General features: G+C 40.1%; 4 protein-coding genes across 5 annotated transcripts in view; all 4 read left to right on the forward strand.

Annotated features, from left to right (window-relative positions):
* rpz5 (rapunzel 5) overlaps positions 1 to 7,229 on the forward strand; it is an 8,456-nt gene extending 1,227 nt beyond the window's left edge. The window contains exon 2 of the mRNA XM_088998829.1: positions 4,401 to 7,229. Coding sequence (XP_088854955.1) covers positions 4,470 to 5,651 — 1,182 coding nt within the window. The 5' untranslated portion in view covers positions 4,401 to 4,469 and the 3' untranslated portion in view covers positions 5,652 to 7,229. The remainder of the gene's footprint in view (positions 1 to 4,400) is intronic.
* rpz4 (rapunzel 4) overlaps positions 1 to 12,547 on the forward strand; it is a 13,776-nt gene extending 1,229 nt beyond the window's left edge. The window contains exons 1-2 of one of the 2 annotated variants that reach the window (XM_088998830.1): positions 8,156 to 8,282; positions 10,404 to 12,547. In XM_088998830.1, coding sequence (XP_088854956.1) covers positions 10,423 to 11,595 — 1,173 coding nt within the window. In that variant the 5' untranslated portion in view covers positions 8,156 to 8,282; positions 10,404 to 10,422 and the 3' untranslated portion in view covers positions 11,596 to 12,547. Of the gene's footprint in view, positions 1 to 8,155; positions 8,283 to 10,403 lie in introns of those variants that run through there. The other variant, XM_088998832.1, reaches the window with a different exon arrangement.
* A 2,989-nt stretch (positions 12,548 to 15,536) lies between these two features.
* Positions 15,537 to 22,637, forward strand: LOC148897020 (uncharacterized). Its single transcript, XM_088999581.1, has 6 exons — positions 15,537 to 15,693; positions 17,001 to 17,302; positions 18,125 to 18,181; positions 19,653 to 19,871; positions 21,549 to 21,686; positions 22,274 to 22,637. Exons 2-6 carry the CDS (start codon positions 17,006 to 17,008, stop codon positions 22,328 to 22,330), a joined length of 768 nt encoding a protein of 255 aa, XP_088855707.1. The 5' UTR covers positions 15,537 to 15,693; positions 17,001 to 17,005; the 3' UTR covers positions 22,331 to 22,637.
* A 138-nt stretch (positions 22,638 to 22,775) lies between these two features.
* Positions 22,776 to 27,500, forward strand: part of LOC148897021 (uncharacterized) — an 11,032-nt gene continuing 6,307 nt past the window's right edge. The window contains exons 1-6 of the mRNA XM_088999580.1: positions 22,776 to 24,045; positions 24,198 to 24,308; positions 24,440 to 24,496; positions 25,897 to 26,070; positions 26,139 to 26,249; positions 27,357 to 27,388. Of these exons, the coding sequence (XP_088855706.1) occupies positions 24,001 to 24,045; positions 24,198 to 24,308; positions 24,440 to 24,496; positions 25,897 to 26,070; positions 26,139 to 26,249; positions 27,357 to 27,388 (530 nt within the window). The 5' untranslated portion in view covers positions 22,776 to 24,000. The remainder of the gene's footprint in view (positions 24,046 to 24,197; positions 24,309 to 24,439; positions 24,497 to 25,896; positions 26,071 to 26,138; positions 26,250 to 27,356; positions 27,389 to 27,500) is intronic.

Below are 27,500 nucleotides of genomic sequence, written 5' to 3' on the forward strand. Positions count from 1 at the left end.
ATACATAGCTAGCTAGATAGCCGGCCAGGGAGCTAGATAGCAAATACCATACCCAGCTAGCGAGATGCCAGCTAGATAGCCGGATAGCATGGTAAATCTTCTTTTCCTTTTTGACTGAAAAAGAACACCCATGTATATATCGACAATATACAATACAATACAATACAATACAATACAATACAATAGTATCGTAAAATGTTTTCCATACATAAGGTGCACCGCATTATAAGGGAAACTTTCAATGGATGACATATTTTAAAACGTTTTCCATACATAGGGCGCACCGCATGATGAGGCGCATGGTCAGCTTTTGAAAAAAAAAAAAATTTTCTTTTAGGTGCGCTTTATTGTGCAGAAAATATAGTAATTATTGTTACTGCATGTGAATTGAGACCATTCAAAATGACAATGTGGTGACTTTAGTTGTATCTTAATTTTATATATATATTTTTAGAAATGAAATAGAAAGACTTGAAATCTATGGTTGCTCTTTGGGACAGCGAAGTTAACTATGAGGTGCTTGCGTCAAAAAATAACATGTCATCAAGTGGCCTGGAATGTGCGAGTCTAACGCAAGACTAATCGATTGCTCTTGATTCCAGTGGAAAGTTTTTATGGGTGGCGTTGTTGAAAAATCGGGACACATTTTTCGGGTGGTGCTATGTAGGCCTTGTGGGGGGAGTGGATTTGCGTGGTCACCGTGTGGAGGGAGGGGAGGGAGACCCATTTCTTCTGTTTGCTCCTTCCCTGTAAGCTGAAAAAGATGGAGGGGGAGTACTATTCTAGTTGAAAGGCCTCGCCCTTAGCAAAAATTTGGTGTGTGTGTGTGTGTGTGTGTGTGTGTGTGTGTGTGTGTGTGTGTGTGTGTGTGTGTGTGTGTGTGTGTGTGTGTGTGTGTGTGTGTGTGTGTGTGTGTGTGTGTGTGTGTGTGTGCGACAAACATTTGATTAGAAAAAAATAAATACATCCAGTGATACCTCAGCTTAGTAACTTATAATAATAATGATGATCATGATAACGATAATGATAATAATAATCATAATAATAATACATTTCATTGCTAAGCGCCTTTCAAAACTCTCAAGCTCACTTTATAGTCACAGGATAAGTTTTTTTTTTCTGTGGGTGAGCAGCGGCAGCAACACGCGCCAGCGTTCACTCAACCCGGAATAACTCCAATAGATAGAAAGCTAGTTAGCTAGCTAATATGGAGCTAATAGATAGCCAGCTAGATTGCCAGATAGATAGCCAGCGAGATAGTGAAAGATTATTTCAAATTATCAAAGTCAAAAAAGTCAGTCAGCTTTATTGTCAAATATGCTCATATAATAATAATGTAATAATAATAATAATAATAATAATGTAATAATAATAATAATAATAATTGTCTATTTAAGCCTCTGCCATGGTATTTTGCTTTTCTAAATGCTACGTCATGACAATAATGTCATGATGTGCGTCTTAAACAATGTCATGATTTGCGTCTTCCACCATATTTACTTAGCCTGTATAACCTTCTGATACGCAGAGTGAACCAAGTGCATTCTTGGAGCCATTTGTTAACGGTGATACACTGCTTACTGGAGAATTTGTGGAGACAGACTGATAAAAGCTAGGAATTGTTTTGGAAGAATTCCGCCTCGGTGTCGTGCCATAGTCTTGATACCACCCTTCTGATAAAATAAATATGTTGTGTGTCCATGATGTGAACACACTTGTGATCAAACAGCCATAGTCTGTAAATCATCGGTGTCGGGAATATTCTGCAAATAATAATAATAATAATAATAATAATAATAATACATTTCATTTGTAAGCACCTTTCAAAACTCTCAAGGTCACTTTACAGTCACAGGATCAGTGTTTCTGTGGGTGAGCAGCGGCAGCCACATGCGCCAGCGTTCACTCAACCTGGAATAACTCAGATAGAAAGTTAGCGATCTGGCTAATAGCCAGTTAGATAGCCAATAGATAGCCAATTACAAAGCCAGATAGCTAATAGCACGTCAGCTAGCTAATAGATAGCCAGATAGATAACTAATAGCTAGCGTATAGATAGCAAATAGACAGCCAGCTAGGGAGCCAGCTAGATAGCTAGCTAGATAGCCAGCTAGACAGCAAGATAAGCTAGCTAATAGAGAATAGGTGTGTGTTTGTGTGACTTAGTGTCCCAGTACGCTAAGTCAACCATTGCTACGTGTGGCTAAGGGCATTTCCGTATTGTCTAAGCAATGGTCTCAGTCAATAGAAGAGGTTGAAAAACCTCTGTTGATTTGGATTAACGAAAAGCAGCTAGCAGGGGACCGTGTGAATGAGGGTATTATCGCAGAGAAAGCACAGCAACTTCATTAAGATATTATCAAGTGGCAACTACATCAGCGACCATCACAAAGGTAAATAAAATAAGCCCTTCGAAGGTACTGTTCATCGACTCCATCTTTTATTTGGATTACCAAAATACTCATCACCCGATATTATCGAACACACGAAGGAGAGAGGGCCACTCTTCTCCAACAATAGCCAGCTAGAGAGCTAGCCAGATAGTCAGAAAGCTAGCCATATCCGTTTGTTGTTAGCCGATTTTGTTGGGACAGTGACAGGAAAATCTGTTCATCTAGAAAATCAGTTGCATTGACAGCCAACCTGAGCAGCCAGTTGTGTTTTGATCCCTTCAAAAGTGGGCGGTTAAAGCATATCATGCTTGTTTGATTTCAAAATCATTTGTGGTTAAAAAAAAACAGCTAACTGGTTCCCAGAAAGTGTGTGTAAGGCGAAACGTTCGTCTGCCAAACTTTTATTTCCCATAAGAAACCATTAAAAATGAGAATAATCCATTCCCAGGTGCCCATGAAACATAATTTTCGACTAAATAAACCTTAATAAACTGTACTGTATAATAAAGTCGTTTTATTTACCTTTGTGATGGTAGTTGGATGGATGACGAACTTCCAGGTTGCCTCTTGATGATATCCGAGTGAAGTTGCCGTGCTTTCTCGGCGATAATACCCTCACTCACACTGTCTTTTGCTAGTTTCTGCTTTTCATTAGCCCAAATCAACAGAAATTTTTCAACCTCTTCTATTGCTTGAGACGGTTGTTTTTTGCAGTTTTTAAAATTCAAATGGCAGCTCTCATTTGTGTTTTGTCAAACAAAAACACATATGCGCGTTTGTGTGTGTACCCGTGTGTGATTACAAGGTTGCACAAAAAGTGCGCTGCCGAAGGCTTTTCATTAGCCAGGATTGGGTGTGCCGCTTTCCACGCCACTCCGGGGAGTTGAAGCGCAACTTAGATCATCTCCCCGGTGTCTTTTTCTCCAGCCGACACGTCACTTTATCGTGTTGGTGCCGTAAAATCCCCCCACCTAGTTTCCTCCGCTGTGATTATGCACGTTTGCGCTGGCTCAGCGCCACTTTTGGTCATTTCCAAGCTTATGAGACAGCCTTAAGTTGAAAACACACATTCTTGTTTTTGGTCTATTGTGAGAACAATATACCTAATGGGTCCTGTGTGTGTGTGTGTGTGTGTGTGTGTGTGTGTGTGTGTGTGTGTGTGTGTGTGTGTGTGTGTGTGTGTGTGTGTGTGTGTGTGTGTGTGTGTGTGTGTGTGTGTGTGTGTGTGTGTGTGTGTGTGTGTGTGTGTGTGTGTGTGTGTGTGTGTGTATATGTGTGTATGTGAGAAAGGGTGCGGCCTGATGCTGACATACGTAGAAAGGAAGGATCCAGAGTAGGTTCTGCATGTCAGGACACGGTAGCGGGTCTTAGCGTTTGTACCTGCTAAAGACTTCAGTGAGCTTTTTAAAGAGAAGTTACTATCCACCAATTAAATGTGGAATTTAGCGACCAAGTGGATTTTTGTCGTTTGCCTCATGTCAGAAAGCGAGTCTCGAAGCTAGATGCTTCAGAATTGAAGACCGATTCTTTCCAGCTCAACAGAGATCCAAACCAAAAATCGGAGTAGTGTCGTTGGATGCTCAAATTAGTCGCAAGAATTGTCCAACATTGCTACAGATCCTCCACCGTAGACCGTGTTGTGTGAGATACTCAAGGATTGACCTTCTGATTACTGGGATGCTTCACGAGTACTAATTTTCTTCGTCTTGCCGCGTAGTGTGACATGTCCTACGTTGTCCTTCGATTGGTTCTTCGGCACTGACCAATAAAAGAACTATAGGTCCCTCCTACATATGCTACAAGACGCCCGGTCCAAGGCAGAGAATGATACGTATCTGGTAGTCCAACAGTGTCACCATTATGAATGACAAAAAAAGTTTGGTTGTTTCAGAAGGATATAGAAAATCCTGGGATCATTTTTGGTAGTCTCCCATCTTGCTCAGTCGCGACTCTTTCAAATTGTATCAAAAACGTCCCTTAAGGGTCTCCTTCTCCATCTCTTTCCAGGAACGTCTCCGGCTGTGTCGGAATCGTTTTTGTCGGCGTTAGTTTGCAGCCGTAGAAAATCGCGCAACCATGAACACCGTAGCAAACTGGCTCGTGGACAACAAGGACAAGATCGAGAAAGGGGTGGACATCATCGGGCAGGCGTCCGAGGTCTTGGCAGCCACCGTGGGCCAGTTGCACCCAATCCTAGAGGCGGTGTTCATGGCCTCGGCCGAAATCCTCAGCAATCCGGAGGGCAAGGAGGCCATTTATTTGAGTCAGAAGATCGAGCAGGTCAACCAGAAGCTGGTGGGGATCCAGAATGAGATCGACCAAATCGCCCTAGAGTTGCAGCGGACATCGATGAACAAGCAGAACATTGACCGCGAGGCACACATCCTGGGCCAGTACGAGAAGTTCCAGGAGTTCATCAACACCAAGCCGAGCATGAAGGAAAAGAAGAAGGACAAATTTATCAAGTATTACGAGAACACCGAGGCCGATCTGAACTTGGAGGCCCTCTACAACGCCGTCATAGGGGAGAACACGGCGGGCGACCCCATGCTGGACACAGTGGTCACTACGGAGCAAAGGAGCCGCAGGGCGGTGGAGGACTTTTGCGCTAGGCTCAAGAAGCTCTTTGTGGTTGGCCTCATCGCTGTCATGGGCTACGCCGCCCTCAAAGAAGGCGTGGTGGAAGTGGGCCTGATGACCAAGTGGCAGGACCGGATGGAGGTGGTGGAGAAGCGCATGAAAGCGGCCGTAGACCACTGCACTGAGACTTTTTTGGACCAGGCCAAGCTGGACCTGGAAGAGGTCCTCAAGGAGACGCCGTGCGCGGTCAACGAGGACTTCACGCGTTCGCTGCTGTCGACGCTGGTCAAGAAGTACGACTGGGTCAACTGGTCGGTGCGCGCCTTCAACAACCGCGAACGCATCTTCTTCTACAACTGGCTGGCGGGACGCAAATTCCACGGTAGCGGAGGAGCCAACTGGTTTGAACTGACCACCGGAAACAAGATCAGGGTGGTGGTATCATTCTGCGTGGATCCGCAGCCCATCGACAAGACTCGGATCTACGAGCAGATCGAGCAGCAGAGGCTGAAGGGTAACATGATGGCCGTGGCCCTGACGCTCAACAGCTGCTTCCCAGACTGTCTGGTACACGCCGTCAGCCACTACAAGGAGGTGGTCGAGTCCAACAACTTTAGCGTGGAGTCCTACTACTACGGCAAGCACAAGCGGGCCTTCCTGTGCATACACCCGCAGTAGGGTCAACCGTGACGAACCGTCATCGAAGAATGTTCAATGGAATGAACTCTTGATCCACTTATGTTGATTTTATTCGGTTCTTTATTCATCTCAGACAATTTAGAACCACAAATTTGAATGAAAGGGGACACGTGGAAATTACAGTAAAAATAAATCGCACATTTTATTTGCTTGTGTGCAATAAATATATCTTCATTATAGTTTGGAACCAGTGAAAGTCACCATGGTCCGAAACCCCAAAAACCATAACCGCCAAACATTGTCCAGGGGTGTCCAGATCCTGTCCTCGGGGGTTTCTATCTAATCCACTTTCAAGGTCTCCCTGATCCTAAAGTCTTAATTCAGATGATCAAATGTTTTTTCCCTTCGGTTTTCCACACTAGTTAGCTGCTACGGTCACAAGCCTGTTACGTCATTCCACAGAGTCGTGCTAAATTATGTCGCTGGTTGCAAACGTTCATTTCCAAACATTGTTTTGTTGACTGTGAAACTGTCAAAGAGCGGTGGGTAGTGCTCTTGCGTCTAAATTTGATATTGTGTTGATAATCTTACCTCAATTTTTGATTAGCCATTCTTCGCAGACACACTTTTCAGATCCTTCCTCGACCAAGCCGAACAACATCTATCGAATGTCTCCTTTTAAACGCTCCCAAATAAAATCTACGTCATTAGAGTCTGTTTCGTTTCATAAACCAATAAGCGATCGTGCAAAATGTATGCATGTTTTAGCTTTGTGAAAATAGCCAGGCGGCAGTTAGCCAGACTTCCTGTTTACATAAACATTCACAGCATTCCGAGATGTTAGAAGATACCAAAGAGAATAACCCTATGATTTTGTTTTCATACTGCAGGACCCCATTTGATTTCCAAGATCGATCGAACATGCTTGAATCACTGTGATATTAGTTTTCTTGTCAGTGTTCTAAAAGGTGTCTTTTTATTTTGTTTTTTTCCTCAAACGTGTTTTCCTTTCCATGTATATGGTAAAACATTTTTTTTCCAAGAATGTAATGTACAGAACCATTGCCTGGCAAAAAAATATATATATGTAAACATGTTCCATTAAAAATAAGCTGACTTCAAATCAGCAAACTATTTTGTCATTTGATTTGTCAAGGATAATACACGGGAAGTTTGTGGAAGTAACAAAGCAAATGAGAGATGACTGTTGAAAAGGGCACTTTTTGGTCTGTTTGTTAGTTAGCAGTCTACTTCCTGGTTCCTGGACCACGTTTGGAGGGGTGAAAAAAGTGGACTATACCATTAGCAGGGTTCAGTGTAATGTTCGACTGCGACGACAGAGCAGAAAAAAAGAATCTCCTAGAAGTTCAATAATACAGCGTTCTGCATTTAAAACTGCGTCGTGAATTTAATCTTTTTGCCGAAAAAGCTCGATTTGGAAATATGTCTTTCAGGCTTCAACCAAGTGCTTTCATGCCAGCCTGGTGTGTTGACTGTCAACAATACTATTGTTGCTTTCTCACCCCAAGCGTACTGTTTTTTATTTACTCCCAAAAGACAAAGTGGGGCAACCTGCAAAATCCCTAAAATAAAACATCAACTGAAAAGAAGACCCAACATGGTTTGAAGGTTATTTTGGGTTAAAATGTTCCATAACATAAATCCGTTTTCTGAGGTTGTAATGTAAACAGTTGACTTAAGACCCCCCCCCCCCCCCAAATATATTATTGACGCTGACTTTTAACAATGGAATGTAGTTTGGGGAAATAATCAGATCAACAATGACTGCGTTAGTTAATAACAATAATACATTCGATTTATAATCGCCTTTCAAAAATCTCAGACACTTTGTTTATTGTTCTTTTGATTGTAAAATGTCCTTGGATGCTTTGAACGTCGCCGCGCGCATCATTCACTCAATCATCTAGCTATCTATTTGCTATCTATTATAACCTATCTAGCTGGATAGCTATTAGCTATAGGGCTATCTGGCTAGCTAGCTATTAGTTGGCGGGCTATATCGCTAGCTGTATATTAGCTATGTAGCTTTCTGGCTGGTTAGCTATCCTCCTACCTATCTGTTGGCTATCTATTAGCTGGCTGTGTGGCTATCTATTAGCTGTGTAGCTATCTAGCTATCTATCTGTTGGCTATCTATTAGCTGGCTAGCTTTCTGAGTTATTTCTATGTTGAGTGAACACTGCCGTGTGGCTGCCGCTGCTCACCCACAGAAAAACTTATCCTGTGACTGTAAAATGACCTTGAGAGTTTTGAAAGGTGCTAATAAATGAAATGTATTATTATTATTGTTATTATTATTATAGTCACAGGATAAGTTTTTCATTGTGTGCGCAGACGCGCCAGACTCGTTCATGAACTCAAGTTAATGGGGAAAAAAAATCATCATTAAAAAAGTCGAAATAATTCATTTGGAATGTAAATTCCTTTGTTTCATGTCAAAAATAAGACAAGATAAAAATCAGTTATTTATACAGGAGTTCGCACGATGTGGCGGAAATTGGGCAGGTTGAGGATGACGTCAGTAGTTGTCAAACCCAAAATGGGTGCGCCTAAATCACGTGACCGGAACACAAAAGTTCACAGTGGTGGAATTTTACTTTGGACGTCTTCTATTTTCTAATCTTTTCGTTGCTTTTTCTTTTATAGGAGGTGAGTATGACAAAATCGGCAATCGACTTAACATTTCACTGCGTGGGCTTGCTGACGACCTTTTCGAAATTACTTTAATCGACTTAGTTGTCGTGTTACTTGATCGATGACCATTGCGCTCTCGAACGATTTGTGCTCTCTGTTCGAAAAAAAAAAACGATTTTAATTTGTTGGAGTGGCTTTTTTTTGCTGACGCTAAGTGGTCGAAGTGAAGTTATAGTGTCTTGACAGCAGAGTGATATAAAAAAAGTGTTTAATCCAACTTTACTGGGCGTTGTTCTTATCAGTGCTTGGTTATGACGTCTCTTTTCAGGGTTTCGTCTTGTGTTGCTTTTGCGTCGACCAAAGTTTTGCTATTGTGCGGTTTGACCAATCTTGTTAACTTGCCTTGTTTGGCTTTCAGCTTGTCGATCGATTTTTTGCCCATTACGAGAGCTCATTAACGGCCTGTCGGCTTTCAGCTCTCCCTTAAGTGCCATCATGATCGGATATTGTTTTGGAGACTACATGGTCACTTGAACGAAATTGGCTCTTTTGTGCATTATTCCTGCGTTTTCAAGTGAAGGGGGGTGGGGGGTACATACGTTTTATGTTGTAACAAGTCGCATGAGAAATAACGCGAATTACTCTCATAGTCGGTTAGTAAAATACACATGCGAATGTATGTTTTTGTGCGGTGGGCTAAATAAACGCTCTACTGTTTTTTTTAAATAATGTGACCCTCTCGTGTTTTTAACTTCCAAAATGCTGAACTCGTTTTTCTTTTAAACTTAAAATGAATGGGGACACTTCAATGCCCTTTCAATGTAACGCGGTTGAACCATGAAGTCAGCCTATGAAGTTGAAATACAGTAATCCCTCGTTTTTCGCGGTAAATGGGGACCAGGACCATCTGTGATAAACAAAAATCCGCGAAGTATGGTTCGGCCAACCGCCCCTGGCCCCGCCCTCACCAATTTGTGTGCAATTGTTTATGAGAACCAGGATGATTAAAATATGCAAACAGTATACTTTATATATTTGAGACAAGATTATAGCAGTACACACATATATAATAATAATACATTTCATTTATAAGTGCCTTTCAAAACTCTCAAGGTTACTTCACAATTATAATAATAATAATAATCATGAGAGTATGCTCAGTGATGATCATGAAAGCTAACACAGTAATAACGCAAGGCAGACTGGGCAATATAAACAACCTGAGTGCTTTTGTCCGTTACGAAATACCCTGGAGCAAGCCAGGCAGACGAGTTATTTCCATTGCCTTGTCGCCGTGGCAACCTGGACCTTCAGCGGCTTTGATCACTCTCTTTCATTATTTCTCTTGTTAATCTCAATTTGAGAAGCGGCTATTTGCTAGTTTAGGGGAGAATGTTTTATCTTTTTAAATGTGAGATCAATAAAAAGCTCGAGGGAGAAGGTTTGACGTGTTGTTCAGAATCTGGTTACCGAATGTGGAAACTGCTACCAGATCAGTCAGGAAACTGTTACAGAAAACCAAATTCCATTTGTAGCCTGTTAGCTTAGCAACAAAACAGGAAACTAGTAAATGGCAAACTGCTAGCGGCTCAGTCAGGCTTTGTGACGGAAAACCAAATTGTTTTTGTAGCATGTTAGCTTAGCAACAAAAAAGGAAAATGATAACCGGCAAAATGCTAGCGGATGTATCAGGCTTTGTGAAAGAAAACCACATTTTTTTGTAGCATTTTAGTTTAGCAACAAAACATGAAAATGCTAACTGGCAAACTGCTACCGGATCAGTGAAGCTTTGTTACAGAAAGCCAAATTGTTTTTGTAGCATCTTAGCTTAGCAACAAAACAGGAAAATGGTAACTGGCAAACTGCTAACGGATCAGTTGCACTTTGTTGCAGAATACCAAATTGTTTTTGTAGCATGTTAGTTTAGCAACAAAACAGGAAAATTGTAACTGGCAAACTGCTACCGGATCTACCAGGTTTTGTGACAGAAAACCTAATTGTTTTTGTAGCATGTTAGCTTCGCAACAAAACAGGAAAATGGTAGCTGGCAAACTGCCACCAGATCAGTCAGGTTTTATTACAGAAAACAAAATATTTTTTGTAGCATGTTAGCATGATATTTTTCATCTTTATTAGAACCGTGGTGACATCAGAGATGACGACCCAGCTCCAGAGGCTCGTGTCGGAGAAGAAAGACATGGTGGAAACTGTGATGGAGACCTTCGAACAAGGCACCGAAGTTGTGGCCAGCATCGTGGGCGACCTCTTCCCGGTTTTCTCCATCGCAGCGCCCATTGTCAAGCTAGCGCTGGACAACGTGGAGAGCAAAGAGGCGATCTTCATGAAGGAGCAATTTCAAAAAGTGCGTGACCGCCTGGATGCCATTTCCGACCAGATGCAGCGCATCCATGAGGAGATCAAGAAGAGCGGAATGGACGCCACCTACTTCTCCGTGGAGGAGAACATCACCAACCAGTTCCGCAAGTATATGGACATCCTCAACGCTAAGGCCAAGTTCCGGGAAGTCAAGAAGAAGCTCTTCCTGGAGCACTTCGACAAGACCGGCGGCGACAAGAACTTGCACGTTCTCTACAACGCCGTGACGGGTGACAACTTCTCCGGTGAGTCGGTGCTGGAGATCATCCTCAACTACGAGGAGAAAAGCCGCCGGCCCCTGGAGGATTTCTGCGCCCGGTTGAAGAACCTCTTCTGCCTCGGAATCATCGCCTTACTGGGTCACGCCGCCCTGAAGGGTTACGACGAGGAAGACGCTCTCCTCAAGGACTGGGCCGAGAAGATGAAGGTGGTCCAGGAGAAGATGAACGCCGTGATCGAGGACTGCATTGTGAGTTTCCCCAAGCAGGCCGAGCTGGATACCAAACGGCTGGTGAGGGACAATCCCAGTTGGACCAACCAGCAACTGGCCGAAGCCATCATCGCCAAGCTGAAGAAGAAGTACGACTGGGTGGGCTGGTCGGTGCGGGTCTTCAAATCGCCCACGGGCCTCTTTGCCCCCAAGAACTACCACCGCCCCGCCGGGAGAAGCCGTTTTCAAGTGCCCGCGTCGGACGACAAACTCAACGTGGTGGTGTCCTACAGCTCTTCGCCCGAGCCGCTAGACGTCGTCCACATCCGCCAGCTGATCCAGAGCCAGAAGAAGCTAGGCGTGGTGGCCGTGGCCGAGATGCTGTTCCAGAAGGTGCCCGGAGAATGCGCCATCCACGCCGTCAAGACCAGCAAGGACCTGGCCTGCGCCTGGAGCTTTAGCGATGAGCTACACTACTGGGAGGAGCACAAGAACTTGTACGTGTGCCTTCACTCGGCCTAATGGTTCGTTGACATCAAGACTTGACGTCTCCATGCTATGACACTTTGCTCCCTACCGTGCCTTGAACGCACCATTTTGCTCTGATAAGCCAATTTGCTTTTGCCACACGAAAGATGGCGGCGAGTCTGTTGTGAGTTGAAAAAGCTGCCTGAAAAGACCACATTTTCTGCCATTTTGCCATTGTCAGCCATTTTGTTTTGTAGTGGACTATTTAGGATCAAAACATCATCAACCCCAGAAGCTTGTTTAGCGCACTAAACCAATTTCCTTTTGCCACATGAAGGATGGTGGCGAGTCTGTCATGAGTGGAAAAAGCTGCCCTGAACTATGCCTGAAAAGAAACATTTTTCCGCCATTTTGCCATTGTCAGCCATTTTGTTTCCTAGTGGACTATTTAGGTTCAACCCCAGAAGCTAGTTTAGCGCACTAAACCAATTTCCTTTTGCCACATGAAAGATGGATGACTGGAAAAAGCTGCCCTGAACTATGCCTGAAAAGACCGAAATCTGCCATTTTGCCCTTGTCTGCCATTTTGTTTCCTATTGGACTATAATCAACCCCAGAAGCTAGTTTAGTGCAGAGGTTTGATTCCAGCTGTGGCCTCCCTGTGTGAAGTTTGCGGTGGCTTTTCTCCAGTTACTCCGGTTTCCTCGTACATTCCAAAAAATATCAGGCTAATTCAACTTAAAAATAAAAATCCATATTTTCTCATTAAAATACTGTTTTGTTCTGACAATTAAATTTCAACGACATTAAATTTTCAAATGTACCTATTTACCATATTTAATGTGTTTGACCATTTATGTTTTTCCAATTGAATTGCCAAGATCATCTTCTTTTCTTTTCTGCTTTACCCTTCAAGTGGTCGCCACAGCAAATCAGTGTCCTCCATCTTTAAAGGTTTGATCTGCGTGTTTGTTTTTGCCAAGATAAAGATTTGAAATGAATATAACTTCTTTTTGTGCACTCCTGCTGTGGATTTGATTCACAAAACAGAATTTGTCTTTGCACATTTTGCCCAGTGTGGAAACACCCTGGCTGCCCTGTAATCAAGTGGTTGCGGCATTTCTATCTTTGTCACAGAAAGATATGCGTCATGTTGAAAAAGGGCAAGACAAAACAAGTCCAAAGTGTGCTTTGTGTCACATACGAGACAGACACGAGTTCAAATGGTATGCTGGAGAGTCGCCGCCATGTTGAAATGAGGAGAGAGTAGCATTTAGCTCTTCACTAGCTAACTGTTTCAATTTTCAACAAGATTCTCCTTTCAATCCCAAACTTGGGTGCTTGGTGCAAGTACATATTTTATCAGGCTGCGAGGAGTGTTCTCGTCACCCAAATTCAAGCTCCGCCCACACCCTGAGATGAAAATTCAATTTTCACAATCTCACAACATTGTGTTGAAATTTAATCGCAAATTGTTGGATAAGTTACGAATTCTGCGAACCATCAAATTGTAATTTCCAACGAACCGAACGTTTCACATCTCACGTTCTAATTTGACTTTTGTGCATCCTGCTATGATAAATGTGCCCTATTTCCCGATATTCAGATGCTAGCGCTGGATGCTAATTGTTTTTTTTGGGGGGGTCAAACGTGTTGCGAAAAAAATAGCTCCTTTCAACCTGATGGCTGTTTAATTTTTTTTTAACATTTTTCACTCATTCACTGCCAGACGATGTGCAAAAATATGTCCACTCCAGTGCCAGGGTTTTTGTCATTTTCACTCAAATTGAAGGACCTACAGAATATTGGGTTTAAATAATAATAATAATAATAATAATAATAATAATACATTTCATTTATAAGCGCCTTTCAAAACTCTCAATGTCACTTTACAGTCACAGGATACGTTTTTCTGTGGGTGAGCAGCGGCAGCCACACGCGCCAGCGTTCACTCACCCTGGAAGTTACTCAAATAGATAGAAAGCTAGCTAGCTTTTTTTAGGACTTCATAAACATTCCATTCAGTGTAAGAAACCATAGACTCTCTTCTTTCATCAGAAAAACAAGAGTTAATTCCTAAGTTATATGGGTCTGGAGTTATATGATCTTGAAATGGAGGCAGCTGTCCAAAATACAATATAATACATATTGATTGATATAGCGCTTTAACAAGAGCTGAAGCTGTAACAAAGTGCTAACATGGACAAAAGCCAAATGCTTCCCCCTCGTGGAAGGGAAAAACATTGCGAGAGGTCTGACCAGCGCTTTATCGGCACCCCCGCAAGAAAAAACAAAACCTGTACAGATTTTGCTATCCTTCTCGTCGTCTTTTTTTTTTTTTTTTTTTAATTACGGCCCTGACAAAGTGAACATTGGCGATGTTGAATAGGTGCCGTGATGCTTTCCATTTGAGCGCACAGTCGGCGCATTGAGCCGCCCGGCGCCACTCGTCAGGTGATGGCAAGAACGCGGACAAACATCACGAGCGATCGTAAGGATTCGCCCGCCTTGCGAAACGAAACGTCCATTGTGCCGATACCAAACCTCCCGCTCGGCTAATTCGCTTTCAATGAACTGACTTTTTTAAATCAATTGGAATCCTTTCAGTTTTTAGGGTTCTGAAACTCGGCTCGCATGTAGGTGGGGCTAAATACAACTAAGTAGCATGAATGATTGTAGTTGTGGGCTTCCTTGATAAAACCAAACCACATTCTGCATGTATTACTGTCTAGCTAGCTACCGAAATGGCTAGCTGCCTATTCGCTGTCTATGAGCTTGCTAGCAAGTTAGCTTTCTATCTATTTGAGTTACTTCCGGGTTGAGTGAACGCTAGCGCGTTTGGCTTCCGCTGCTCACCTATAGAAAAACTAATCCTGTGATTGTAAAGTGACCTTGAGAGTTTTGAAAGGCGCTTAAAAATGAATTGTATTATTATTATTATTATTATTATTATTATTATTATTATTATTATTATTATTATTATTATTATTATTATTATTATTACGACAGCATCACTTCATACTCAATGAGTGCGAGTACTAGCCTGCCAGCAGTCCTGACCTGTCTCCCATTGAAATACATGATACCAGAGTGGAAACCCTGAACTACTGAAAGCTGTCCATCAAACAGGCAAGGCGAAGAATTCCATCAATAAAGGTCGAACAATTTGTGTCCTCAGTTTTCAAATGTTTATTAAGTATTCTGCCAAGAAAGATTGATGTAACACAATGCTAAGTATGACTGTGTCCCTGCTTCTTTCTTACAGCAGCCATGATATTCTAAATTCACTATTTGTGGGCGATTAATTGGTGAGTCCCATTCGCCTGACAGTGCAGAGCCCCAAGTTTGGAGTCTTGGCTCTGAATTTCCGGTGTGGAATGCACAAGTAAAAAAAATGTTTATTTTGGCGATTTTTTTTGTGTGAGTAGTGAGGTCGTTTAGTATGTGTCTTTTGGTTTTTATTTGTCATTTTTATGTATTTATTTTGCGGATTTTTTTTTCTTTCTATTTTGATGGTTTGCTTTTTTGTCCTATTTGATTTGCTCTTAAGCAATTGTGGTATTTTTTTAATGTGCTTTAGCGTGTGCGTGTGTTGTTTCTATTTTGGTCGTGTTTAGTACGGAAAAGGATAAGGGCCAAAAGCCAAATTACTATGGATACATAATTGTTTGTCAAGATAACGATTGAATATGAATAGAATTATTCTGCACTTCTGCGGTGTATTTAATTCAAATTTTTATTTAAAACAAAATTTTGTCAAGAGAAGCATTTCCAAATTTCAGGAAAGGCACATTTTGGCGATTACGGAAAAACCCTGGTTGCCCTGTAATCACGTGGTACGGAAAAAGATATAGGCCAAAAATTAAATATCACGGTTGGCAAGATTATCACATTTATCAAGGAATCGTGTCTGTGTTAGTGTTTAAATATCACAATTCGCATGTGAAAGTAAGCTTCTTCCAAACAGAGCCCCCACACCCCGATTCATTGCCAGTAACCCTCCTATGCTAGCAAATAAGGGGTTAACGTAGCATTTCCTTGCACTTTCCGGGAACAAGTGGATTCAGGACAGCCCTCCTCGGTCCACAAACGTCATCCACTCACTTTTTGATCGGACAAAATTCCATCGACTTAATCTACGCGAAGAAACAAGTAAGATCCATTTTGTGTCCTTTATAAATAAAACGATTGCTACGTCGTTGTTCTTTTTTGACAAATCTATGAACGTTACGTATTTACACTGCGTGTTTGTTTTTGCCAAACTATGGTGAAGCGTGACTTCCTGTTTTACATTCTCGAGATGGGGTCATACATTTTGGTCAAATTTGAACTTTGAGACTTATAGCCCCGAAGAAATATGAGATTAGCTTTGATCTTTTAAAAGCGTTAACTATCCACAAACAAGCAACGATTTTTAAAGACATGCAGTACAGGTCATGGCCTTTGGTGGCAGCACCGAGTATTCCACAGCGAAAACTTGTTTCGAAAAATTCTTTTTCGAAACAAAAAAAAAAAAGATCGACTTTGATTTATTTCTATTTTGTTTGTCACTCGGTCATGATTTAAACTAGCCTGTGGATTATAACTGTTGATTGAAGCGCCAAGAGATTGGATTAACCCTTATTATAGGGATGTGACAAAAAAAATAATAATAATAATTCATACACATTTTCTAATCCCATTTTCGAAATATGAGGGATTTTCTGCTTGTAATTACACAGTTAAAACAATGACAATGTGTGACCGAGTTCTTTATTACAGTTGAAACTATCATGACTTTCTTAATTTTTGTCACATTTTAACGAGTAAGGTACCATTGGAAAGCTTTTGAAATTCTAAACAAGAACAGAAAACACAAGAAAATTCATCATATCACAGATTCATTATATAAATTAGCAAAGATCAATGATCGAATGCAGGCAGATTTTTGTCAGAAATCAAAAATGGCTGTCACTGAATACGAGGAAAGAAAATTGCGAGCTCTAGGAATATATATGCTAATGCTTCTTTTTGCTTGAAACTTTGCAGTTATGTAGAAAAATATATATTCTACCACTTCTATGTGTTATAAAAATACAACTTACTCACCTTTATAAAATAATATACTAAAATAATATAATTTTAGATGCTATAAAACATTTCTGATATGACAACACAAAGACACAGAGAGTCATTCATTCTTCAGCACTTGCTGTACCCTCTTTGTTACATGAAGCAGTTCTCGATGAAAGAGGAGAGGACCAAAGTGTCCTTTTCAGCAGTGGATCAGGGATGTCATGGTGGAATGTCTACTACACGCTAAATGTTGAAAGCAAACACGCAGCTGTAGCATCCATTGACGAAAACAGATTGTCTCACATCTCCTGTTGCACGTAAATCCGCTTCAATTCCAAGCCGCGACATGATAAACGCCAGACTGGTTTATCTCTATTAACGTGTTTTCATTGTTGTTTTTCAAGGCAGGATGTCGGTCACCATGACCAAAGCTGATGGGGTCACAATGCTGACGCTCACCAACAACCCCAAAAGTCACTGGCCGCCCCTGTGCCAAATATTAGGTAGCTTGTGCTATAGCCCCATGTGCTGCTCGCAGTCTCGGCACCTGAGGTCCATCATGGGAACCTCTCAGTCTGTACTGGGGGCGCTGCACATCATGGTGGGCTTGCTGAATATCGGCCTAGGGGCCATCCTCATGGCCTGTGGTCCCGGCTCTGGCTGGCAAATGGACACAACTGCCTTCCCTCATTGGTTGGGAGGAGTGGTAAGAAAGAAATGTATATATTTTTTTAAATAAAACCGACACCATTTTTTTGTTTCCTAACTGACATCAGAAGTACGTTTTATAGCATCTAAAATACCCGAAACATGCAGGCTGATATTTTTAGTCAAATGCAAAACACCAATAAAACTGAGTTAAAGTGTCCCAAAACTACATCAAAATGAACCCAGAAATTGCGAGTTTCAGAAGGTCCCGCCCCATTGTTCGTCAAGTCACGCCAGGACGTCTTGCCTTGCTTTAGAATCAAAACAATGGCTTCAGATTCGGAGAAGATGCTTTCAGTTCTGAAGAGGAAAGCATAAATGTTTGCAATCGATTAAAGAAGTCCTTCCAGATCAATTCGAGCCATCAGGACTCCAATGTAGCGTCCCATAAAATGCACAAGATGGCGCCCAAGCTCAAATAGTAGTCGCATTATTTATGTGTTTTCCTTCTAATTTTGCCATCAACACGAAGTTTTCAGACCAAACAAAGTACCCAAAATGCATTGTGTGTCGCTTTCTCAGTCAGGGGCGTTCCTTCCGTGACGTCACGTCAGCCATCGTCATCAACTCAGAAACAAGACTTACTGAATATTCAGCGCGAGTCTTAAAACGTAAAATATAGCTATATGCGGGGGAATCTTTGTAAAATACGCTCAGTAGAAGTTATTTGAAGTGATTTTACAAATTATAGACACAACTTGTCCGGAGGTGTCGGTTGTCCTTTAAGCGTCCACATCAGTTCCTTCCACATCTTGCTTTGCAACAAGTCTGTAGAATAACCATAAGAACAAATGTCAACTTTTGTTTTGTTCTATCACAGTTCATCCTATTCGGCATCATCGGCATTTTGTCGGAGAAGTTCCCCAGTCCGTGTCTGGTGAGTCGTGTTTCTTTGCTCATTTTAAAAGTAACTTCAAAATAAGAGAGAAAAAAATACAGGCGCTCCCCTACTTATGAACATTCGAGTTATGAACAACGGTACATGAGAACGTGTTTGTAGGAACATATGTAGTATTCTTTCCAGTCATACACTATATGTACATATCTTTATAAAGCATATATTTTATTATAAGTTTATTTTTCAGTACAAACCAATGCAGGTTACTTTTACAAATCTCAAAAATGCATTTCATACAAAATATAGCACTGAAACAATTTATGAACGAATTCAACTTGCGAACGACCGTTTGGAACATATATTGTTCGGAAGTTGGCGAGTGTGTATCTTTCAAGATCATTTTTAACTCATTCACTGCCAGACAATGTGCAAAAATGTGTCCACTCCTGTGCCAGGGTGTTTGTCATTTTCACTCAAATTGCAGGACCCACAGAATATTGACTTTTCGGATTACATAAACATTCAATACAGCGTTACAAATCTTAGACTCTCATTTTTCATAGACATTTTTCAATTCCCAAATAAATAATTGAGTTAATCAGTTATGAATATTGTTCCTGAAAAATATATAAATGTGTGCTTTTTTTTAAATTAAAATAATAATTATCATTAGCATTAAAAAAATATTTTTTTCAAGAAAGTCAATATTTTGGGTATCCTAAAAAAATCTCAAGGTAAAATTATGTATTTTAGGCAGCGTAACATTTTATTTTTCATTCATAATTCAACACTGATCTAAATAATTGAGATAATCTTGCATATTGTTCCTGAAAAAAATGTGTGCTGTTTTAGATTAAAATAATACTAATTATCCTTAGCATTAAAAAAAATCTGTTTTTCAAGAAAGTAAAAATTTTGGGTATCATAAAAAATCTCAAGGTAAAATTATGTATTTTAGGCATCGTAACATTGTTTTTTTCATTCATAATTCAACACTGAAAAAATATAACCTGTGCTTTTTTTAGATTAAAATAATACTAATTATCCTGAGCATAAAAAAAACATTTTATTTTTCATTCATAATTCAACACTGATCTTTTTTTTTGGGGGGGGGGATCATTTTCTTTTCCTTCATAACTGGGTTGAGTGAACGCTGGCGCGTATGGCTGCCGCTGCTCACCCACAGAAAAACTTATCCTGTGACTGTAAAGTGACCTTGAGAGTTTTGAAAGGCACTTAGAAATGGAATGTATTATTATTATTATTATTATTATTATTATTATTATTATTATTATTATTATTATTATTATTATTTCGTCTGTGTGAGCTCTCAGTCGTACAGGAGTGGTCCATCGATGAAAAGGTTTCTTCAGCCGTCATCTGTACTTCTTTGAAAGTGTCAGACGTTTCGCTTCTTATCTAAGAAACTTCGTCAGCAAACTATTAGCAAATATTATTATTATTATTATTATTATTATTATAACTCCTGTGAACCTTTTGTGTGTTTTAGGTGTTGCTCAACGGCCTTCTGAATTTATCAGGAATCGCTTTCGCCATCGCTGCCATCGTCCTTTACGCTAACAACATGTCCCGAATATACGTCTGGCGCTTATGCCAAGACGACAATGATGACTATTATTGGTCCAGTAAACGCGCCACCACCCCGAGCCCGAATCCAGCGGAGAGATTCTACCAGCAGCGCTGCTCAGAGGGGAAATACCTCCTTCTCGTCAGTGAACACTCACTTTCAAAATCAAAGTCAGCTTTATTGTCGAATACGCTAATATGCATGACATACAGCACAGATGAAATTAATGTCCTCTCGGACCCAACGTGCGAGGCACTTATAATGTGGCTAAAAAAAGACAGACAATTGACAACAGACAATACATGTAATTTCTGAATGTGAGTGCGGTAGCGTCATATGTAAAGTGAGATAGTGTCGTATGTAAAGTGACGTAGTGTAGTAATGCAAAAACAAACACAAAAAAAGTTGAAGTGAGGTCTCGCAGAAAAAAAAACAGAAAAAAATAGTTCAGGATGATAGTACAGCGTGTACTCAGAGTTTGGTGAGTGTGGCAGTGGGAAGGTGCAGGGGAGGCAGGGCTAGGAGGGAGTTGAGTCTCCTAACTGCCTGATGGCAGAAACTGTCCTTGAGTCTGCTGGTCTCGGCTCGGAGACCGAAAGATGTCATATTATGATAAGAGATTCACATTCATTTTCCAGACCAAAAAAAAAAAAAAAAGACATTGAAGTGAGATAGTGAAAATTCAATCATAAGATTTAGCACACTTATTAGCGATTAAACCTCTCGGTGCTATGAGCAAAAGAAGGGTTGAAGTGAACCAAAAAGCGTTCCATTGTGCCTTTAGATGACGCAGTCTGGGAATTTCAACATAGCTAGCTCATGGTATGAAATCAACATTTAGTGTGAATATTTCTTAAGTTATTTATCTAGCGCTGTATTATTGTTATTATTATTATGATGATGATGATGATTATTATTATTATTATTATTATTATTATTATTATTATTGTATCTATTAGCTAGCTAGGTAGCGTTTTATCTATTTGAGTTACTTCCGGGTTGAGTGAACGCCGGCGCGTGTGGCTGCCCCCACTCACCCACAGAAAAAAAAACTGATCCTGGGACTGTAAAATGTCCTTGAGAGTTTTGAAAGGCGCTTAGAAATCAAATGTATTGTTATTATTATTATTATTATCCAGCTATCTAGCTGGCTATCTCGCTAACTAGCTATTTGCTATCTATTTGCTATCTCTTAGATATCTGTTAGCTAGCTAGCTAGCTTTTTATCTCTTTGAGTTACTTCTGGGTTGAGTGAACGCTGGCGCATGTGGCTGCCGCTGCTCAACCGCAGAAAACGGCTCCTGTGACTGCAAAGTGACATTGAGAGTTTTGAAAGGCGCTTAGAAATGAAATGTATTATTATTATTATTATTATTATTATTATTATTATTATTATTATTATTATTATTATTATTATTATTATTATTATTATTATTATTATCTATATGCTGTCTCGCTCCTTGGCCGGTTATCTAGCTAGCTAGCTATTAACTATATAGCTATCTAGCTGGCTGGCTAGCGATACTAGCTGGCTAGCTATTAGATATCTTAAATGTATTATTATTATTATTATTATTATTATTATTATTATTATTATTATTATTGGCTAGCCAGCTAGCTTTCTATCTATTTGAGTTACTTCCGGGTTGAGTGAACGTTGGCGTGTGGTACTGCCGCTACTCACCCACAGAAAAACTTCTCCTCTGACTGTAGTGACCTTGAGAGTTTTGAAAGGCGCTAATAAGTTGAATGATGATGATTATTATTAATGGTTTGATTGATTGATTGATTGATTGATTGATGTTATTGGTTCTGCAGATGGTGCTGAGAGCCATCAACAGTGTTGCTATTGTGCTCTGTGTGCTGGAACTCTGCCTGGTTATCAGTTCCTGCGTGTTGGCGTTCAAATCGCTTTGTCACCCTAGCATCAATGAGCAAGACCAGAAACAACAGCAGGTAACTTACGTTGAGAGACATTTTTTTATATTTTATATGCAGTATTTTCAGGTATATAAGGCGCACCCCCAGTGAATGGTGTATTTTCAAACTTTTTCCACGTATAAGGTGCACCGCACTATAAGGCGCACCTTCAATGAATGAAAAAAGTTCTCCAAATACAGTAGGACCTTGGCTTACAAACTTCATTGGTTCCCAGACAGAGTGTGTAAGGCGAAAAGTGTGTATCCCAAAAATTAATTTCCCATAGGAAACCATTAAAATGAGAATAATGCGTTCCCAGGTCCACATAAAACATACTTTTATACTTTTCTGAGCCTTAAAACTACACAAAATATACCTTATGTTATGTCTAATAAATGTGCTATAGTATTATGATTAAAGTAATAAACTGTACTGTACAATAAAGTCATTTAATTGGCTATTTATTTATGTCTGTGTTTATTTATTTATTGATGTGTTTATTTATTGATGTTTATTTATTTATTTATTTATTTATTTATTTGGCTATTGATTGATCGATTGATTGATGTCTTATTTGCACACCATGATGAAACAATGCTGTTTGTTGTTCTTTGGCTTTTTAGAGCCGTGATGACCCGGAAGGTGGAGACAAGCCACTCCTGGAGGAAGTCAAGGCCTAACATTAACCGCCGTCGTCGTCTTTACATTTGTCTTATTCAACATGCACCTTATATCTACTGAATGCACTCATACTTCTGGAGTATCAAACGTTAAAAAAAATACTGATTCACATTTTTTATTTTTTTGCACTTTCCTACAGATGCAACGGATTTTGGTTAAAAAAAAAACGTTCAAAATTGTGTTTAGGTTTGTGTGCATGTGCTATGCAAAATCATTTCAAAAAAATATTTTTGCATACATTCGATGTATCTCTCTTTTTTTCAAGGTAAGAAAATTTCGACAAATAAAATTACAGACATTTGGGAATTGTTTTTTTCATGCTATTTATCAAGCGTTGTGCACTCCCTGCAGCTTCACCTGAAATATAAAAACAAAACAAATAACACTTCAAGGCCTCTCGTTTTCAAGTACAGTGATACCTCGGTTTTCGACCATAATCCGTTTCAGAAACATGTTCGAAAATCGATTTGTTCAAAAACGGAAACAGCAGTTTCCATTAAAATCAATGTAAAAAATCTTAATCCGTTCAGTCTAGAAAAAAACTTTTTAACTATTTCATCGCATAAACCGGATAAAAACTTAATAATAGAGCATGCCATTGTAAAATTCTATAAAAACAAACTTATTTTCACCAATTTTTAACATTAACATCTGTACATAAAAATCTCTATATTTTCTGCCACGGCGCGTGTTGGCACCTATCCCAGCTGTCATTGGGCAAACACAGGGCACACTAACTTTTCAAACCATCCTCTGCTTGCTTTAAAATCATACTATTCAGGAGATCTTAACCAAATATGTCAGCATTTTCGCAAAAATTAAACAACAATATTAATGCGTCGGTCACAATGAGGAAGACGTGACGTATAAGGAAGCGGAGGGTAGTCGAGTGATGCATTCAGATGCACTCAGTTTGGTTGAGAACCAAATTTCGGTTGTATACCGGGGCATAAAAAACATGACATTTTTGCTTGAAAACCGAATGGGATGAGAACCGAGACGTTCGAAAACCGAGGTTTGACTGTATTTCCAGCATCAAAATGCCACTGTCATACTAAAATGATTGAGATTACTTAATACAAAAAGGTATATGCATTTTCAATTCATTTATGTATTTTTAGATAGATTTAAATAAAGCCCCTGGAGAGAAAATTATTGCATGAAATAAATACCTCCGTATCTCACAGTTATTGAAAGTCGACACATCTCTGTTCATATGGCAGCCATATAAGATACAAAACAAGGCAAATTATTTTAACTCTTTTTTTAAAGTAATTTCATGGTTGGTTGCACTACTAGATGCACACACTCTTATAGCTGACCTATAATAGCTCCTGTCACCCTATCAAGAGTTTATAAATAAATCACAATAAAGTTTGGATGTAATAATTTTCCAAGTTAAAAAAAACTTTAAACTTGGGTGTTTTAGATGCTATAAAACGTTTTTCTGTTGTCAGTTAGGAAACAAAAAAGTGACGTCGGTTGTCCTTTAAAAAGCGCCCCAGAGGGAACATGAACAAACAAAGGAACAATAGCGGATTTTTCCAGGCATTTTTTCCACTTGATAGCAATATTAGTTTTTTTGCCAGGTGGGTGCTTTCACACTTAGAAAAAAAAGGTCCGGCTTCCAGTCGTGTTCAACCGTTCCACGCTTCGACTTGACGGCAATATGTCACCATCTGACACACAAACATCTCTCATCTCAGCCCTTGGGGTGAGAAAGTACTTATTTGCCTTTCTGTTACTCCTCCAGTCTCTCTCGCAAACATAAAATGCTGTAAAATATTCATAATGTTCGCCAATAACATTTTTTATGGGTACGATAGAATGAAGTCCTAAATTGTTGATATTGTTGCTGTTCTGTAGACGGTGGAGATCCTCGTTGGCACGTTCAACATCGGTCTCGGGCCGGGACGGACCAGCATTGCGTCTGAAGACTTGGCCGCTTTGGGCGCTGCTTATTGGATGGGGGCTGTGGTGCGTTACCCTCCCAAATGTGGTCCTCAGGAGCCACGATGTAGTCTGTTTTTTGTTGTTTCACACCTGACTCAAATGACATCATTAACATTTTGCAAGCTTGCTGGTGAACTGGTCTCCTCTTTTGTCAGTTCATTGTGACAGGAATCATGTCAATTTTGGCTGCACGCTTGGCGTCTCCTGGAATGGTGAGTCCTCGCACATAAAGTCCGCCACTATTTTTCACGAATTACCTTGTTTGCAAATTGTTGACTCAACTCATAGAGTGATATGTTAACTGTTTTCCAACTTTTTTTTTGAGCCAGGCACCTTTTTTACGTTAGCAAAATTTCGCAGCACACCACTAACCAAAAATGTTATAAAATGACATTCTGAACAGTATATTTAATCACAATATAAAATTTCCATGTATTTATTCTCAGTCAGTGTGAAACCTGAGCCTGTTTAGATGAACACAAAGGCCTTCATCCGGGTCAGAATCTTAGAAAGAGCCAAATTTGGAGTTTGCGGTTTCCCTTTTAAGAACATTCTCCATGACTGTCACCACGACTTCTCACGTGCACCATTAAAGTGTCTGAAAGGAATGAGTTAACCAGCTATGTGTTGCCACACGGACGGATATTAAATTACCCTGTCTTTACAGCACGGACACCGGAAAATGACAATATTAGCACTAAATGATTATTAAATGCTTGATAAAATTTTAAATAGTGAAATCAATTGTGTTAATATACTTCACAACAACGGACGAGGAGGAAATGTGTGCGAATCTAGACCTTGTAAGGAATGGATACAAATAAAAAGTGATACACGCAGCTGATTGGCAGCCATGACTTCCGAAGATGAAGCTATTAGAACAAGATACATCACACCCCGCTCGGTATCGCCAAAACGACGTGAGGGCAGGAAACTCTTGTCAATAAAATGTCGTCAAAAACGAGGCAAAACAAGAAACCAGTTCAATGAGTTGAACAAGTCGGAAGCATAAAAAGACGAACAGAGCAGCCCGCCCACGCAAACGTTAGCAATGTAGTCGCTAACAACTAGCTGGATGAAAGCAACAAGCAACCATTATCTTTTCATACTTGTCACATTTGACGTTATTATTTTATTTATTCGACATTTTTGGTACAATAGTATATGGTAAAATTAACCGAAAAGAAAACGGTTCATAAAATGTTGAATTACTCTATAATTATCTTTGTTGTTAGTGTCAGTACGATAAAACTGGCATTTTAATGGTACTGCACAGTAGTTTTGGGGACCATGTTGTATTTTATGACTTGAGACATATATGTTAAAAATAAATTGTTTATTATTCAAATGATTAAAAGAAATACGAGAAGCTTTAATATAAATTGTTGAGATGAGGGGTGTCAAATTATTTTTTTGCTACAGACTACATCTTTGTGGTGTCCCTTGTAGAACCATGAAATCATGAAACAACAATTTTTTGGCGGGTTTTCTTGGAATGATATGAACCCCAAATCTTGAGTAAATTATTTCCAAGTTACGTTGCAGCCATGAATTGAAATGGTGGTGTCGTAGTTGTGATGTTATCTTGCTGTTGTCGATTGTGGTGTTGCAGAAGTGTTTCACAAGCTTGCTGAACATCGCCTGTGGCATTTTTGCACTGGCTGCCTTGGTTTTGTATGCGGCCGATGCAGAAAACGCGTCAGTCTTGTGGATGTGCCAACCCGGATTTGAAGGCCGAAGACAACGATTGGGTGCAGACTGCGCAACGGTGGCTTTCCTGGCAGAGGTAAACTGCCGCTCGGCAAACGGCGAGGATGCTTTTCGTCATGATGAGGAATTTTGTTGCTCCGTCAGAGGCTGCTGACGTTCTCCGATGCCACTCTGATGGCGCTCGCCGTTGTTCAACTCATTGTCAATCTCAAAATGGCCGGCGTGATTGTCAAGGCTCCCGTCGCCAGGCAAGAGGTAGCCGTTGCGCCCCCCGCAAAACATGCTAGCTTAAAGGACAACCGTCTCCTCCAGACAAGTTGTGTCCAAAATTTGTAAAATCACTTGAAATGACTTCTTCTGAGCGTATTTTCCAAAGATTCCACCGCATATAGCTTTATTTTACGTTTTAAGACTCACGCTGAATATTCAGGAAGTCTTGTTTTTGAGTTCATGACGATGGCTGACGTGACGTCACCGAAGGAATGCCCTAGACCGAGAAAGCGACACACAATGCATTTTCGGTACTTTGTTTGGTCTGAAAACATTGTGTTGATGGCGAAATTAGAAGGAAAACACGTAAATAATGCGATGGTGAATCGTGTGTTGCACCAAGACTACTATTTGATACTAGTTGACACAAATTCCCAGCAGACAAATCAGCCCATTTCCAATGCAGCTTGGGCGCCATCTTGTGAATTTTCTGCAAGGACTTCTTTAATCGATTGCAAACATGTATGCTTTCCTCTTCAGAACTATTTGAATCATATTCATAACTGGATGTGTAACAAGAAAGCATATTCTCCGAATCTGAAACCATTGTGAAACTGGCCACTTCCGGTTTCAAATTGAAGTACTTTTTAGACACTTTGTCATTTTTATTGGTGTTTTGCATTTGACTAAAAATATCAGCCTGCGTGTTTTGGGTATTTTAGATGCTATAAAACGTTTTTCTGATGTCAGTTCGGAAACAAAAAATGGTGTCGGTTGTCCTTTAATGCTACTTAGCATTGAGTTGCTTGAACACTTTCAGTAAAACAACTCAGTTGGTTCAGTAATGACATATTGACAGATCCTGATGTTCACATTTTCTTTATCATCCACATTGAAAAACTAATATCGGTGCTGCATTAATGAGATCAGTGATATAAACGTCCTGGCTTTTTGGTGAAAATGCTTTTTGGTGGTTGTATTACGGCTTGGTAAATATTTTTTTGATTTTTGAACAATGTTTTTTTTTCCCCTGCCCTTGTGTGGTATCGAGATAGCTTTTAATGTGAAAGTCTCAACAAGCAGACAGGAAGTGTGACTTAGCCTGCTCTTTGTGGACATTTAACATTTGTCTTTGAGCACTTGTCTTTTCAGATGAGAGCTGGCCGAGAGCGAGGAAACAGCGGGTAAGAATTTTCATTTGATATTGGACACCGTATATTTTCAATCAAATTTTCATTTTATATGGTATACCACATATTTTCAATCTCGAAAATATCCAACTGCTTCTTCAAAATA

This window comes from Hippocampus bargibanti, linkage group LG06, assembly GCF_051943395.1.
Source record: "Hippocampus bargibanti isolate YZ-2025 linkage group LG06, ASM5194339v1, whole genome shotgun sequence".
Classification (NCBI taxonomy): domain Eukaryota; kingdom Metazoa; phylum Chordata; class Actinopteri; order Syngnathiformes; family Syngnathidae; genus Hippocampus; species Hippocampus bargibanti.